At 39.7% G+C, this 18001-nt stretch overlaps 1 protein-coding gene across 2 annotated transcripts in view; it reads left to right on the top strand.

The window, feature by feature from the left end:
- Window positions 1–509: 509 nt before the first annotated feature.
- LOC122812205 (C-type lectin domain family 4 member D-like) overlaps window positions 510–18001 on the top strand; it is a 506009-nt gene continuing 488517 nt past the window's right edge. For both annotated transcript variants that reach the window (XM_044084543.1, XM_044084544.1), the window contains exon 1: window positions 510–666. In XM_044084543.1, coding sequence (XP_043940478.1) covers window positions 582–666 — 85 coding nt within the window. In that variant the 5' untranslated portion in view covers window positions 510–581. The remainder of the gene's footprint in view (window positions 667–18001) is intronic.

Below are 18001 nucleotides of genomic sequence, written 5' to 3' on the forward strand. Positions count from 1 at the left end.
AGTAGCTTGCTGTTACCTGCTCACAAGCTCTTTTACTTGCAGTTCCACAGGAATTGTAAAATGTGACAAATCAGTACCCTCCCTGCACCTACCCTAACATGGGAGTCCACCCCTACAATCCCAGACTTTATATATAGTAACTCCAAGGTTGTATCAACTTGCCTAATGCGTGCATACAGGCCAAGGTGTGTACCCATATCAACTCATACCTGAGTATCCAAGCAAGTGTTTAGGGCAAGCAACTAGCCCATAGATTATAACCTCCCATCTCCACATGTGTTAAACCCTTCTGCAAGGACCATGCACTCTGCTCTCCAGAGCTATGCAGGACTCTGAAAAATATAGCAGAATACTGGCTCCCAATTACAAATGTGAAATATGCTACTTTGAAGCCTTTGTTAGAATTTAAAGTTCAGGAAACTGATTACAGAAACAGGATGTTGTGGTATGTGAAGACAGTGCAATTTCCATTTGTAATATCCATGCTGTAACATTCTGCAAGGCTTTTAGATAAAACACATGTACATAAAGGTTTTCTGGGTTTATGACTAACTGTAAGCAAGCCAGTGCATACAAACAGCATGGAGATGGAAAATGTTTACATGAACACACCAATAAAGAGACCGTTGGAGAAAGAGAACAAAAAAGAGAATATTTGCTCTTCAGGTAATTATATGTTGAAGTGAGTTTCTGTCATTTGATGGCATCAGTGTCTTGTAAATGTTTTATTCCTAACAACTTAAGGGGAGTTAGCTATTATTAAATGTGGATAAGTGTATGTTTACTGAATTAATTTAATTCTGATGTAACTCTTTATGTTTTGGAAGATCATCAAAGTATAGCATGATTACAAAACTATGCAGTGTTCCTTACCTGTGACCTGTGTTTTGAAAAAAAATGCGTATATAAACGTAAGTTTTTATGCCTCATTCACAGTCCAATGAAACAGAAGTCCACTTCAGTCAGTGTTTATCTGAAATTTTAACACGTTCTAGATCATGTAAAAATTATGAATTTGGATCCAGTAGATCCAGTAGACTTTGTGAAAGCTCTCATTTGATATGCAGATATAGTCAAAAATTAATTCATCTAGATCTCTGGTCCGCTAATGATTGGCAGTAAATTTTTACGGTGCAGAGGTGCCAGCCCAACCTTCAACAAAGGGACGCCCATTTGCGCATGTCTTTCGAATGCCACTGGACCGTGGGAAGGACATGCAGACTCCACACAGAAGGCGCTCCAGCCGAGAATCGAATGGGAGAACCTCTTGCTGTGAGGTGACAATGCTACCGCTGCACCACCGCTGCTTTTATCCAATAATAGTAACAAGTTGAAAAAGTGGTGGGTTTTCAGACAGTACAGACAGGTTGAATGACTGTGTGTGAAAGGTTGGGTGGATAAGGGTTATGCGGGGTTATATCAGTTCCACCGGTGAGTTGTTATGAAGTTATTAAGCAGTGCTTGTCTAAAGAATAGGAGACATTATAAGCTGTGGATATCAGGGAGCATGGATTTTCAGAGAAGACGTGCAAGTTTAAACAGGCTGATTCTGTAGTATTCAGTGTGAAAGTCTGCCAGGGAAACATAATCTATAAAATTATATCTCAGGCATGGTAATTAATAGAATTAATGGAAAAATTACTATCTAGAGGTGAGCAAAAGTCAGAATTAAATGACTTGTAGAAGACAGTAGCATTGATAAAAGTGGCAGTTACAAAGGGAGGGTTTATAGAAGAAAGACTTGAATGTGATGGTTAGACAGATGTATAAAATGTGATTTTGTAATAATGTTGTGTTATTACTGTTTCATAGGGCAGAGACAGTGCATATTCAAGGATGGGTATTACACTGCTGTAGCAAATCGACTATCAGGATTCAGGAATGAATTTGTAAGAAAGTTTTATCTAAGTAAATGCCAAGTCATATATCAGTATGGAAAGAGAAAGACAGATGTGAATTAAGTCATGGTTATTTAAACAACTCAATGGAAACAATTTATCACTACTTTCTGGTGCCACACCAAAGTCTTCTCTCTAGAAAGGACATCAGTCCTGTGGGCACTTAATCTGTTCTACCTGAGCCTGCCTTCATTTATTCAACTCTTGTCTTGGACCCAAGTCATCAGAGACATGGGTACTGATTTTTAATCATATCCTGAATTTTGACTTTTGTTATAGTTTTTGCCCACATGTTGACAAAGTTATTAATTCTACTATTGATAAACTGGAGTTTGTTTCTAAGGTGCAGCATATATGTGTGATTATTGACAACTGGCTTATTCTCAAGTACCTGGTTTCTGCCATCAAATCCTCATGCTAATATATGAGGAATATCTCACTGAATAAACATCTCATTCCTTCTGTTGATTTACACGTAGTTGTAAAGGTTTTGTTTCTTAATGTCTGGATTACTGTAGTGCCCCTTATCTGGGCCTACTGGTCATCAAGCTTGACTTCATGTGTATTGGCACTTTTCTATTTGACTACTTACTGAGATATCTAGGTATAACACCATTACATCAATGTTCCAAAGACTGCAGTGGAAAGCTATGTTATCATATATCACCTACAGAATGCTCTTCCTGATTTATTTTCCCTGTCATAACTTAGGTCTCCTTTATCTTAGGCAAGTTATAAACTGATACTGGCCTGCTTGTCTCTTCATTTATCAAATCAAAAACTATTGGACATTTCTAGGGACTTGCTGGATACATCAGGTGCATATTCCCTTATATTTTGGGGGCTACATGCTTAGAATCTGTCACTGGAATGACTTAGGGCAATCACGACACTTGATGGTTCAAAGCGTTCTCTCAGAATTTACCTTTTTGACCTGATATTTGCAGATTAGCCATAGTCATACCTCTCAACCACTTAGCACAATAAATCTGGGCAAAGTCTAAAATAACAGGGAGGGGGACAAAAGCCCCAAAAGTAGGGGCAATTTTTAAATATCAGAAAGTTGTTAGAATAACACGATTTGCATTAACATGCATTTTCTAAAGGATACAAAATCTGAAATTCTGATGTATGTCATTATTTAGTAACTTGATTTGCCAGAAACTCACAAATTTTATGAGGAACAGATCAAAAATATGAATAAAAAATCTGGACATTCTGTAAAACTCTGTACGATTGTGAGGTGTGGCTATATTTAAAATTGTATTTACTTATTTTGTCTCTTGTTTATTTGCTGTTCAGTTGTGTAATACTGCTTTGATATAAGTACTTAAGTAACTCTGAACTTGAACTTTAATTAGTATTACCCTGTGGTTCATTACTTAACTCAGACCAGTCTTCGAGCCCAGGTTTTGCCTTATTAAATGGCATAAGTCATTGTGCATTATTCTGCACAAAAAACTGGAGCATCAGAACACATAACATATAGCATTGCAGTAAAGCATAAATGTATAAATAACTTTGCATCTCACTCTGTTTAGTACTGATCGGTCTTGTAGTATTTCCTCAGTGCTCTCTTATCTCCAAAGTTGTTTCATCTAATGCTTCAGGTAGGGTGCCTGACATTGGTGTCATTTTGATAGGCACACAACATGTTTTGTTAAATGCTAAAAACATCACCAATCAAAATGGAAAATGCTTTGTAAAATCATTTGGATGCTTCCACTTTGAACATTCATGACTGCATGATGAGTCCTACACAGACCATGGGGACTAATACTCACGCTCCTTAAATCTTTGGAGTACTGTCTCATATAATCAGCATACAAGTAGCATGACACTGAAACCCCAATGTATTCTACTTGTGTTTTCACTGCGTCTATCCTAATAAGACATGGTGACATTCCTGATGGTGTACTGTCTCCCAAGAAGACATGTAGAATGCTAGACCTTACACAAAATGCTGTTATAACTTTACCCCCTTGGTTACCACTCACCTCTCAGACTTTCCTTCTGATGTGTAACTCAGTATGTGTGATAAGTTGGAAAAATATAGGACAAAGTGTTCAAGCCTGAAAATGGAAGTAGAAAAATTCCTCTAAATCTTAAGACCTTTTATTGCAAAGTGGAACCAAATGCAGCATCATGTGTGCTGTTGATAAACTACAGACTTTAAATAATAATTATGAATTAATGCTTTAAAATGCCATTTGGAAGTGAGCAAAAATTCCCTTTTTCTGTAAGGTAAAGGGTTTTTAAATCTAAAATATATGCTATGCCGCACAGTGAGTGACAGTTGCTTGGTATATTCTATCCTCCAGTGTAAGAAGATATGCATAGGAGACACAATCGTATCACGTCTTTCTGAAACCCTTTGATGTCTGTGGTTTGCTGATGAATCCTGGTTATAGGGGGGCAGACAGATACCTTACCTCTGCTCAGGAAGGTCTTCTGATATTCAATAGACTGCTAAGGTATCAGGGAGTAAGCAAAACCGACAAGTGGCGTTGACACAAACAGCGTATAACAACTCACAAAATAGTCTGGAATGGTGAACAGATGCACAACTTACAGGGAAAAGTCAGTTTCCTCTAAATTTTAAAACCTTGTGTTTGTAGATGTTAATAGAAAAATTAAAACACAGAGTCGGAATACTTTCCAATGTGCTTGCTGCCTGCCTTTTATTTAACTTTCATGCATGTTTGAAAGCATCCATATGAACCATTTCTAATCTTTGTGGTAGTATGAGTAGTAATTCTGTGGTGACATTTCTGATTCCTCTTTTTAAACCCACCAACTTTTTATGAAACTCTTGTTGCTAACTCTCTTTCATTTCCCTTGCTACAGTAGGAACTGTACTCAATTTATTATAATACTGCTTCACATTTTATGCTGAACTTGTTTTTTTCCTTTTTTCTTTTTTGTCCTTATGTTCTTTATATTAGAGCAGTACTTGCATTATTGCAGCAAACAGTTAAACTATAAATATGAGGTTGATGCTCTGTAGCAATTCATAGCCATATGTAAAGGAAACAAAGGAACATAAAACAAGTAAAACACACATTTTAAATTCATTTCATTTTAGTTAATCTCGGTAGGCTATTGTTAAAATTTCTCTTTACTTCAAGGAAACTGATGAAAGCTTCAGAAAGAAGTGGCTGGACTGGACATGAATGTTGTGTTCATTAATGACTAAGTGGTAAAATTAGCACCGCCTTTGTTTATATCAGTGTTACTTCCTGGGCTGATATAAATGTAAGTTAGTCTTTTGATAGCAGCAGCATGGAACTGGAGAATATTTATAGTAATTACCCATTAAAATGGAAACTGCGGCAGGATAAAAAGGAGAGAAATTATTTAGCTGGTAAATATTTTTGCCATGTATTTAAACTACTGCTTTTCAATAGGTCTTTTCAAAATACCTTTTTTTCATCAGAGGAAGAAAAGGAGTGACTTCAACTGGCAGACACTACATGCTGTTAAGCACTGCAGTTTGCAAGCATTATAGAAGTTGCATACATTTTCTTTTAGTGAATACCCAACAACAGAGGATTACAAGGGCAAAACTTCCCTTCCAGGAGATGAGATCTTTTTTTTTAAAGTTTTTTGGTCCCCCTTAGTACATCATTTAGCTATCCCAGCTCCTCAATGTCCCATGACTATGCTGGGTCTACCAGCTTATCTCCTACCTCCCTGAACTTACTATGGTATTGCTTGGGCCAGTTGTTGATCCTAAGGACATCCTAGGGGCTCAGACATCTTTGCATCTGTTGTGGGGGGGGGGGGTTCTTTATATAACATAACCACTCCCTTCCCAACCTACTGCCCTCGTCGATTATGTTCAAGGGTAACTCTCCTCTTTTGACCATGCATTCCCTAAGACAGCTTCATCAACAAATGCCCTTCCATCTGGGATGGGCGTGTACATCTCTCCCTGTTACTCTCTCAGTCGCCCTAGCTAGTAACTGAATCTGGGCTGACTGGGCTGAAGTCAGGGGTTTATCCCCATGCCCTTATAGGAGATCTTGTCCAAAAAAGAAACACAGTATTTCTGTTACCTTTCTGTCAACCTACAGTAGGGTCTTTTAAACATATATCTGCCTATTCATATATAACCCTCTAAATGGGAATGCTATTGTTTTAGATTGTAGACAGGATCATATGGTTGCTTTTATAACACTGTATAGTTTTAACTGAAACCGAGGTTCAACATCAGTGTCAACTCAGTTTTTATTTCACAAATGCTTACTTTAGATGGTAAGGACAGGCTGTTGTAAATGAAATTGACTGTTTTTTCTTTAAAAGATGTTTTTTATGTGCTTTCTCTCATATTTATTATGAACTGCATTGGTGAAACAGTATCTAGATCAATATTTATTTTTTATACTGCGATTATATCTTAAGCATTTCAAATCTTCAGTTTTGACTAGTATAAAATGAAGAGTGAACCTCAAGCACATAAACTAACATCTTATGTTTTTAAATGCAGCTAAACATAAACAAATCAGGCAGTACATGCTAATTGCATATATGGAAAAGGTCAGTTTGTAATCTTTCTATGCTCTACTACATGCTTTTTACATAGATTTTTTTCTCCTTCTCACCATACCTCACCATTGCGTGTTCTTTAATTATTGTTTCTGAAAAACACACATAAATAAAACATGATTTACATTTTTTTTTGTTTTAGGGTAGATTTTATTTTTGCAGTTTTCACTTTAATTTTAGATCATATACAGACACAGCAGCAGAATTCATCTTTTCTTTTGCAAAATAAGGACTTAATTAGTACAAATATGAGTACTCTGCTTCAAAATGGATTTTTTTACTGTCAGTTTGCAAAAGACAGGATAAAAGGAAATAGTTTATTTTTATATAAAACAAGAAAACACTATTTACTTTTTCTGCATGTATTGGCAACATTAGAGGAGATTATATTTAATACTAAATAGTAAAGGATGTGGAATACACAACCCCTCAACTCACAAAGTGCAAGGGACTTGTCCTCCACATAAAATGCTAAGCTCACAAACTTTTGATCACAATTTTTCTTACTCTAGCTAGAATGTTATATACTTCTGCATAATTATCTAGTTAAAACATCTAATTCACTCTGGCTTGTGGCTTTGTGTGTGTTGATTATTTAGAACACTTAGAAGGTGTTTTTTTTTCCTCTGGAATACTATTTTTAATGAATTGATGTTGTTTACAAGTACATACATACTAAGAAAAACATTTGCTGCATTGTAGAAGAAGATTGTGTCATACCAGTTTTCAAGATATGATGCATGGGCTACTGATTCAAAAGAAGATGGAATATAGCAATAGGTGTAACAATGTTATACTTCATATTTGTTTTCTTTTTGTTAACCTGGCAAAGATACTAGACACAAATGTGTATTTTTTTGGAACTGACTTATGAATGTCAGCTATCTAATTGACTTACTTCTAGTATCACAGTAAGCACCTGCAAGCTGAGAAGATCAAACCAGGAAGAAGCTTGTTTTCAGTTTATAATCTTATCCATCTGTGCCGAGCTGCATAAATCAAACCCAGGACTATAAGACAAAGTTTTTAGGAGTTCATAGGCAGAATCAAAGTTTCTAATCTTTTTATTACTGATGTGTTTTATAAAATCACTTGTTACAGTCTGATAACCAGTTATTATCTTACAGGCTCATATGTTTATGCTATGCCAGCACTATGTCAACCATTGTAGGCCTGGCTAAGATTGTCATTTAAGAAGAACCATTGAAGGCATGTCAGTAGTTTAAAGGATGATGGTAGGGAATAGACTTAATTTGGAAGATATAGATAGGACATGATCCAAGCTATCAATACGCTGTCTATATATTCCAGATGAATACTGCCTCCTACTATTATCTTCTGAACTCTTTAGTTCATCTTCAAGAGTTCTTCTTTCAAGCCACCATTAGTTAAACCTACAATGGGTGGCATATTTCTGGCTTAGTTTGAAACTAAAAACCTCTGCAGCCCTATTTAATTAAATCTCTAGTTTAATCACATTATTAACTGTTCACCTTTCACATATGCTTAAAACTCTGTATACAGGATTAAATTTAGGGTTTACTCCTGATATAGGATTAGATTGAGGGGTTTCTCCCGATATAGGATTAGATGGAGGGTTTACTCCTGATATAGGATTAGATGGAGGGTTTACTCCTGATATAGGATTAGATGGAGGGTTTATGCCTGATGGTATTCACTATTTTTTAATTTCTCCAGATCGTTTGGATTTCCACTACCATGATGGGAACAGACCCCATTCCTAAGTCAAAGTATGATTAAAGTTTATGAAATTGGTATTGTTTCAATCTTTGATGTCAGCCAGAAGTTCTCTTCGCAGAACCCACAATGTGCCCAGTAATGACTCCTTCTGTAATTCGTATGGCGTTACATGGACTGTTAACATATCTAAATATGATTGCAGATTCTTTTTTATAAGACCTGTTGCGGTTTACTATCAACATATCAAACTTTAGAATACTGAACGTTCGATACTGCGAAACGTATGTCTGACTTCTGGCATATTAAGTAGTTTATAATGTCGAATCTGTTGACTGCGATCAACAGACTCAACATTAATACCGAAATTTGACCATGATGGCAGTGTAGTTGCAAACATAAGTTAAACACCTACACAATAATTCAAGTTTTAGCAGGGGGGCAAGCCCTCTGCACCCCTCACACCTCCTGCAAATTAAATATTCTAACTCTGAGATCACACTACTGTGAGAAAAGGGATACATTTTCCTTTCCGCTCTGTACTGCGACTCTACTCATGACATCGAGTGCATATCAGCGAATGTACACTTGCATTCGCTGGTATGTACTCTTGATCTCGTAAGTTTCAGCAACTAGGGAGTCGACTAACTGCCATTCGACTTTCCGCGTTTGCCGAACCAGCGTTCAACTTATTGATAGTAAACCACCTGTTGCTCCTACTACTGGAACTGTCTGGGTATCTTTCTTCCACATTGCTCTCATTTCTGCCTGCAAATCCTAATATATCTCTGTATGCAACACATTGTAATCACTGGGTGTGACAATTTCAATGATCAATGCTACTTTTGTCTTCTTTTCTTGGACCACTATATCTGGTTTTCTAGCATCTATCTTTTGAACTGTTGAGACTTATAGGTCTACAGCTGTAGAGTGCGATTCAGATTTATAGTGGTCCAGCATCTATGGATATTGACATATTTTATCCTTTATTTTCTTTTACCGCTAAAATTCTATTAGGGCTGAAGCAAGGCTAAGTATGCATGTAAGGGCACATTGAAAAGTGTCAAACATTGTCTTCTCTCATCTGTTGCTTGTACATCTACATTGCTGCTTCATATAGTTCATACTTGTTGGCCTACCTTTCATGCTGTGTGTAAACTAGACTTTTCCAGAGATTGATGTATTGTTGGTATACTGATTATAATACTGTACCCTTGTTTGTTTAACTGTACAGGTGAGCTGATCCTTGCAGACCATTTTAACTGATTTTTTTAGCTCCAGGGTAGGGAAAAACATAACTGACATGGAAAATTTACAGTAGTCAGACAAAAAGCATACCTTTGGAAGGAATCCAGAATGTACGCAGAAAACCAACAACTATACACAGATTGAACCTGGAGGTCAGGACTGATTCCCTGATCATATATTTGTGAAGCAGTAACACTAACTACAATGCACCACACTGTCCCAAGTTTGTCTCCAAATTTAAGACAATATGTATATTGTACTCCATGCTGTGCACAAACAAATACCCTGAGGTTCAGGGAAGCTACTAGGTTAGTCTGGAAGGCAGTGTGAGATGAACAACGTGGCCTGGTTCTTCCATAGTCTGTTCATAGCCAATAGTTCCTACACTTATTTTTATTCATATTGCTTTACAGAACAACTGTTTTATACTCCTGTTTGCTGTGATTTTCAGATTACTACTACTTGATATTTCACCCGGAATAACTTACTTACCATTTGCACTGTCTTTTTAATTAATTTACTTAACATTTGCACAATCTTTTTAATTAATCAAGTGTTTGTAGAAACATCATCCCCATTATATATATATATATATATATATATATATATATATATATATATATATATATATATATATATATGTGTGTGTGTGTGTATGTGTGTGTGTCTGTATATATCTATATATATATATATCTATATATATATATATATATATATATATATATATATATATATATATATATATATGTGTGTGTTTGTGTGTGTGTGTGTGTGTGTTTGTGTGTATAAAATAACAAATGCACTGGCCAGACACATTAATGCTTATAATGAACATTATTTTAAATTTATTGTGCTGGATTCACTGTAAATCACATGTAGAGGTGGAGCATGGCTGCTCTCGCCTGAAAAAGCTGAACTCTGCTGGCAAATCCAACTTGGAGCACATATTTGGCCAGGTTTAAATGAAGCAGAATCTCTGGCATGTCTGTTAAAATTAAAAGTTTGCTTGGGATAGATGCTAGGCGTATTTGCATCATGTTACTTCGATTACAACCCAACATTTTTCAATGAACCATGTTTTGCTACATTGTGTACATAAATTTGAAATAAGTTGCTTTGCAAGTGAAGACTGTGTACTGGGGGTGTGTCATGAGGCTAGTTAATGATTGGTCACTAAGAAGAGGTGTGTATTTTAATTGAATTTTTGATTGGTTTTCTTTTTATTTAAGGGTGCATATTGGTTCTTTGAATTCATCTGATGAAGTTTCGGTATTGTTGGTGGGACATAGGTTCATAGGTTCATAGGTTTATACTAGGCTATCTGCCCTAAGGCATTTATAAGCCTAGCCCAAATTTTTGTGGCTTACGCCACCCCTTATATGAAAAAATACTGTGCCCATTAGTTTGTTGTGCCTCTGTCCAGCAGTGACACAGAGATGATTCCCGGGGTAAACCTACGATCTCCCATCCACAGGTCTAGATTTCTCTTGAACAGAGTCAGTGAGGTGCTCTGCCTCACATGGACCGGGATTTTATTCCACAGCATAGGGAGTCTCTGAGTGATAAATCTATCCCTCCAGCACGTCCTATTTATATCCGTGCTAAGGTTTAAGTCGCTTGCTCTAGTGGTTTTGGTGGATTTGGATTTTTTGAGGTGGAGCATGTCCATTAATTCCAGGTTGGACATGGCCTTGTATGTCAGGCACATGTCACCTCTGAGCAGACGGTATGCGACTGAATAGAGCTGGAGTTTCTTCAATCTGGCAGCATATGACAGATTTTGGAGTCCCTTTATCCTTTTGGTGAGGAACTTTTGGGGTCTCTCCAATTGCTGCAGATGCCGGGTGAGATACATACCGAATGGGGCATTGTACTCGATCATTGGTCTGATAAGTGAAGAGTACAGGGGAACAATGACCTCACTAGATCTGGATGTGAATCCCTTCATGATCAGGTGGGCAATGTAGAAGGTCTTTCTAACCACTTTAGCAACGTGAGTGTCAAAGAAAGGCCACTGTCAACCTGGGTCCCCAGGTCCCTGATAACCTCTTCTGTGCTTAGTGGATTGCCACCTATATGGTAGCTTGGGGTTACCTTGTTTTTCCCGAAGGGTATGACTATACATTTTTTGGCGTTTAACTTTAGGCCATGGCTCTGGCACCAGCTATCTGTTTCCGTGAGTCCCTTCTGAAGGATATCCGCGTCCGATGCACTTTCCACTATGGCGCCCAGTTTGCAGTCGTCTGCAAACTTTGTCAGCCAAAGTCCTCCCATGTTGGCCTGTACTTCTGAGAAGTAGATGCCAAACAATAGGGGGCCAAGGACCGAGCCCTGTGGGACACCACTTGTGACCGGCTTGGAGTCTGACATAGCGCCAGCAACTCTAACCCTGTGGGTTCTGTCCTTAAGCCAGTTTGCAACCCATCTTGTGACACATGGGTTTACATTTAAGCTGGTAACTTTTTCTACAATACCCGAGTGGGGTATTGTGTCAGCCTTGCAAGGTCAAGGTAGGCTGTATGGGCTGCCTTTCCCTCATCAATGGCCTTGGTGACTGTTTCGAAGAAGTCAACCAAGTTCAAAAGGCATGATCTTCCCTTGACAAAGCCAAACTGGGTCGGGTCCAATGTCTGCAAGTCCCCTATATCTTTGTTTATGAGCTCCATTATGATCCTCTCCATAGCTTTGCAGACTAGACTTGTTAAGCTTATGGGGCGTAATTACCAGGGTCCGTAGAGGCCGCCTTTGTGGAGTGGGTCCACAGTTCCCGTGCGCCACTCCTTCGGCACGTATCCTCTGGTAACGCTGAGATTAAACAGCTGCCTTATGCGGGTTTAATTCCTCATTTAGCTCGTGTAGCACACAGCCGGGGACACCATCCGGTCCCATTGATGCTGTGATTTTAGCTTTAGAGAGAGCAGCTTTCACCTGCGCATTTGAGATGTCCGGGAGGCTACACTCGGCTGGGATAGTTATCTCTCCTTTAGGGGGGGGGGTGAAGTTTGCACTGGACCTGTCTGCCAGTATGTTGGCAATGTCTGTGGGTTCAGTGATTTTTGTATCATTTTGGACTAATTCTGAGCATATCTGGGAGTTTCCACCCAGGTTCCTAACATAGCTGAAAAAGGCCTTATGATTGTCCTTTGAATCCATGGCAATTTTTCTCTCAAAATTGGCCTTAGTTGATTTTATGAGTGCTCGTATTTTTTTTACTAATAATGATCAGGGGTGACTTCCCTTTTATGGATTTTGTTCTATCATGTAATAGCTTTCTCCTCTTATTGTAAAGTTTGTTAATGGCTGGGGTCCACCAGACTGGACGTTTGCCCTTTGTGGAAAGAGTCTTGGTTTTATTTGGGATTGCCTGATCCATGCAGTCCTGGAGGTGTTCATAGAAGGCATTTGTAAGGGCTTCCACAGCTTGGGTTGTGGTTTCCACTGGCTCAGGGGCCTTGAAAGCCAAAATCCTGTACTACTGGTTTTATGGATCATTTTCTAAAGAAAAATGCTTTTTCTACATCCAGCTGCCTATTTGTTTTTTTAAATCTTCAAAATAACCACACCTTCTTATTGGTTATTCACATTATACAATGACATTATTTAAGAAAGAAGTTACTTACTTTTCTTAAATAATGTCTTTGCATAATGGCACCATCCTGTCCCCCCGCATTGTTTCTACATTCTTCCACTTTGTTGATGAACTGCACATGCATTTGGGACTTACATTCCCATGCTTACACAGTATATCAGTGCTTTGGAAAGCAAGCAATGGAGAAAGGAAGATCTCCACTGATTTTTTAATTTTTTTTTTTTTAAAGAAGAAAAAAACTTTAAAATACAGAGAGTTCAGAGGTACAAGAGAGACATGGCAAAAACATTAGTTTTGCAAAATGTACCTGCTTTCCCTTGTATTTTTCTCGGCCCTCCATATATACCTCTCAACCTCTTAGCTCAAGAAATGTGCAAAGCCCTCATTTAGGAGGACAAAGATCCCTGTTGTAAGTGTTGCTCTTATAAACTTAGAATGCTGTTAAAAAGACAGGATGTATTCTATCATGCATTGACCAATGGATATTTTGAAACTGTAATGCATTGTCATTATTTAGTTACTTAACTCCTCAATCGGAAAACCACAAATTTTATGAGGGACAGAGTTAAAATATAGGTTCATAGGTAGATACTAGGCTATCTGCCCTAGGGCATTTATAAGCCTAGCCAGAGTGTATTTGGCTTCCGCCTCCCTATTAGATTAGCCTACTGTGCCTCTGTAAAGTAGGTAACAGAAGGTACCCTTTTAAGATTAGTTTACTGTGCCTCTGTGTAGCAGGGACACAGGAGAGATTCCAGGGGTGAATTTGTGATTTCCCATCCACACGTCCAAATTTCGCTTGAAGGGGGTCAGCAAGGGGCTATGTCTAACATGAATTGGGATTCTATTCCAGAGTGAGGGGAGGGGAAATTAATCTGTCCCTCCAGCATGTCCTATTTATTTTTGTGCTGAGGTTTAGGTCCCTGGAGCATGTAGCTCTAAGGGACTTGGATTTTTTGAGGTGGAGCATGTCCATTAATTCTGGGTTAGACATGGCTTTGTACGTCAGGCATAGATCGCCTCTGAGTAGGCGGTAAGAAACTGAGTAGAGCTGGAGTTTCTTTAGTCGAGCTGCATAGGACATCTGTTTGTAGCCCATGATCCTCTTGGTGAGGTACTTTTGGGGTCTCTCCAGTTGCTGCAGGTGTCGTGTAAGGTACATCCCAAAAGGGGCATTGTATTCAATTATGGGCCTGATGAGTGACAAGCAGTGGGGCACAATGACCTCTCTTGATCTAGATGCGAACCCTTTCATGATAAGGTGGGCTATATAGAAGGTCTTTCTAACCACTTTGGCAACGTGATTATCAAAGAAGAGATTACTATCTACGTTGGTCCCCAAATCTCTAATTACTTCTTCCGTACTTAATAGATTACCACCTATGTGGTAATTTGTGGGCACCTTGTTTTTCCCAAAGGGGATGACTATGCACTTTTTAGCATTTAGCTTGAGGCCGTGGCTCTGGCACCAAGCATCCGTCTCTGTGAGACCCTTTTGGAGGATGCTTGTGTCAGCTGGAGATTCGATTATGGCCCCCAGTTTGCAGTCATCTGCGAACTTTATCAGCCATAATCCCCCCGTGTTAGCCTGAACCTCAGAGAAGTATATACCGAACAAGAGAGGTCCCAGAACTGAGCCCTGTGGGACGCCACTTGTAACTGGTTTGGATTCGGACATGGCACCTGCAATTCTGACCATGTGGGTTCTATCTCTGAGCCAGTTTGCAACCCATCTTGTGATATAGGGGTTGATATTTAATTTATTATTGTGTCGAAGGCTTTTGCAAGATCCAGGTAGGCTGTGTGGACTACCTTGCCCTCATCTATGGCTTTGGTAACTGTTTCAAAGAAATCAACTAGGTTTAAGAGGCAAGATCTGCCCTTAACAAAGCCGAATTGGGTAGGGTCCAGTGTCTGGAGGCTCCCAATGTCTTTGTTTATGAGTTCCATGATAATACGCTCCATAGCTTTACAGACCAGACTAGTCAGGCTTATGGGGCGATAGTTTCTGGGGTCTATTGTGGCACCACCTTTGTGGAGTGGGACCACTGTAGCTGTATGCCATTCTTTGGGTACATGTCCTGTAGTAAGGCTAAGTTTGAACAGTGACTTAATGTGTGGGTTCAGTTCTTCTTGGAGCTCGTGTAAGACACAGCCTGGGACACCGTCTGGTCCCATAGATGCTGTGCTTTTTGCTTTGGAGAGGGCAGCTTTCACCTGTGCATCTGTGATGTCAGGGAAGTTACATTCAGTTGGGATAGGTGTTTGCTCCTTTGGGGGGGAAGGGGGGGGAGTTTGCGCTGAATCTGTCTGCCAGGATGTTGGCTATGTCTGTAGGTTCGGTATATTTTGTACCATTATGCAACAAATTCAGAGCATATCTGGGAGTTTCCGCCCATGTTTCTGACATAACTAAAGAAGGCCTTGTGATTATCTTTAGTGTCTAGGGCAATTTTTCTTTCGAAACTGGCCTTTGATGATTTTATGAGGGATCGAAGTTTCTTGCTAATACTGATCAGAGATGCCTTCCCTTTTTGGGATTTTGCTCTGTCATGTAGTAGCTTGCTCCTTCTGTTGTATAGCTTATTTATGGCCAGGGTCCACCAGTCTGGTCTCCTGTTTTTGGAGGAGTGAGTCTTGGTTTTATTTGGGATAGCACAATCCATGCATTCCTGCAGGTGCTCATAGAATGCATTTGTAAAGGATTCTGTGGATTGGGCTGTATTATCCTCTGGCCCAGGGGCTTTGAAGGATTCCACCTCAGTCTTGAGAAGTGCAAAGTTGGCTTTTGAGAAATTCTTTACAGTGATTTCCTTGGCTGGGGGTGGGGACGGGATATGGATGTCCAGGGAAATTTGTTTATGGTCTGATCTTACCAATGAGGGGTTTACCTCTGGTGTGGAACATAGATTCCCCATGTTGGTGATGACCAGGTCCAATATGTTGTTTCCACTTGTGGGAGTGGTGACCAGTTGTTCCATTGTGTTAGAGTTTATAAATTCAAGGAAACGTTGGACGAGGGTGTTTGGGCTTGAGTAGTTTTCCCAGTCAATGTTTGGGTAGTTGAAGTCACCCAGTAACATAGTGTTTGGAGAGACCTTCATATTCTCCAGTGTTCTCAGGAATGCCAAGTGGGGTTCCTGTAATAGGAAGGGTGTTCTGTAGCAGGCTACAAACTGAAAGGCAGTTTTGCCTGCTGTTAGTTACACATGGATGGTTTCCAATGCTTCGTGCAGTGCCACTAACCTGGAGGTGTAGGTATCTTTGATGAATATAGATACTCCCCCTCATTTTGTGCTTCGGTCCGAGTTTTGGGGACGAAATGCATGGTATGAGTTATAACCTGGTAGTGCTGGGGTGCTCTCAGGAGCCTTGAACCAGGTTTCTGTTACTGCACAGACATTGATTTTCTCCATACTGAGGAGAGTCTTGAGTGCGTGCATCTTGAGGTTTAGACTTCTGGCATTGAGTAGCATTACCTTTAGTTTTTTAATCTTTGGGTTGTCTATGGAGGTGGGTTTGTCCTTTGAGCCTTGCCTAAAAAAGGCACTATGGGGGTGGCAAGAGCCTCGGCCAGTATACGAAAGCCTAAGGGTGACAGGTGCAAGCCATCCCTAGCGAAGCAACGTGGCTTGTCGAGCATGTCATCCCAGGCTGACAGACACTGGATCCCCTTTGAATGACACCAATACTTTAGCCAATTGTTGAAACTGATCATTTTGTCTTTATACTGTGTCATCATTCTTGGTGAGGGCAAGATGCTACTCAAGGTCAGGGACATACCAGCCTGGGCTACATGGTCAGAGAGCTCCTCTATGTCTCTTTTCATGTAGTCCAGGGAGGTACGTCTCAGGTCATTCATACCAGCATGGACAATGACAGAGTCATACTTGTACTTGCTTTGGAGTGACCTGAGTGCTTGCGTTATGTGGCAGATCCTGGCACCCGACAGGCAGCTTACAGTGACCTTCTCCTTGTTCAGTCTGGTGAGTGGGACATCAGTGTGCCGGACAACAGAGTCCCCTATAACAAGTGTATTTGGTGTGTTGTTTGGCCTTATGGGCTGTGACTGTGAGGCACACTGATTTTGTGAGATATGTGATTTGTGGGTATTGTTGAGGGGTGGCTGTTGCTTGGATATCTGCTTAGGAGTCCTTTGCTGTTTAGGCAGATTTTTATTTAGAGCTTTTGAGTATGTTTTTGTGTGTTTATGTGTTGGGTATGCAGATGCAATAGGTCTGTGTGAGACTGGATTTGTGGTGAGGGTGGTTACCTTTTCCTCCTGACTGACTGTGCCAGTCTTGGGTTGAGACAGCTCTGCCTCCAGTTTGACTGTGTAACTGCATCTCTCACATGTATTAGAGTTTGTTGGAAGGAGGAGAGGGTTGTCTGTGTACATAAGGCAATTGTAACATTAACTCAAAATTCCCAGATTCACCAGCTGGACTGGAGAGTAACCTTGAAACTGACCCTTGGACATACCAGATTAGTATAGGGAACTGTTTTATTTACTGATCAGATTAGGAAAGGGAACTGATTTTTCACTTGATCAGGAAGGACCAATCGGGAGTCTAATACTTATGAGAAGTCAAGGAGGGTGTAGTGCTTTAGTTAGTTAGTGTTTCCTTATAAGAGCTGAGCAAGTGCAGGGCTTTAGAAGAGAATAGAGCGATTACTTTGAGAGTTTGAACAGTTCTAAGGGAAAAAGTGAAGCGCAGACTTTGTGGAGCCTCACAGTTTAAACCTGCTTAGGCAGTGCTGCCTGACGCTGCTCAGTGCGCAAAACCGCGCAAACAGAGAGTTGTAGGGTTTTAAGAGAGAGAGAGATCAAGGAGTTTAGAATTGACCCAAAATGGCCAATAAAACTACAGCTTCTAGGTAGTAACCACTCCTCCAGGGACAGGCAGGCTGTTCAGTGTTAACCACCCCACTGGTGAACACAGAGACTTCCCTTTAGCCCAAGCAAGCACTGGCCTTCTAGAAACTTCCAAACAGTTCAGAACAGCAAATCTGTAACTGA

The sequence above is a fragment of the Protopterus annectens genome, chromosome 9.part0, assembly GCF_019279795.1.
Source record: "Protopterus annectens isolate FY-2018-M chromosome 9.part0, PAN1.0, whole genome shotgun sequence".
In the NCBI taxonomy this organism is placed as follows: Eukaryota; Metazoa; Chordata; order Ceratodontiformes; family Protopteridae; genus Protopterus; species Protopterus annectens.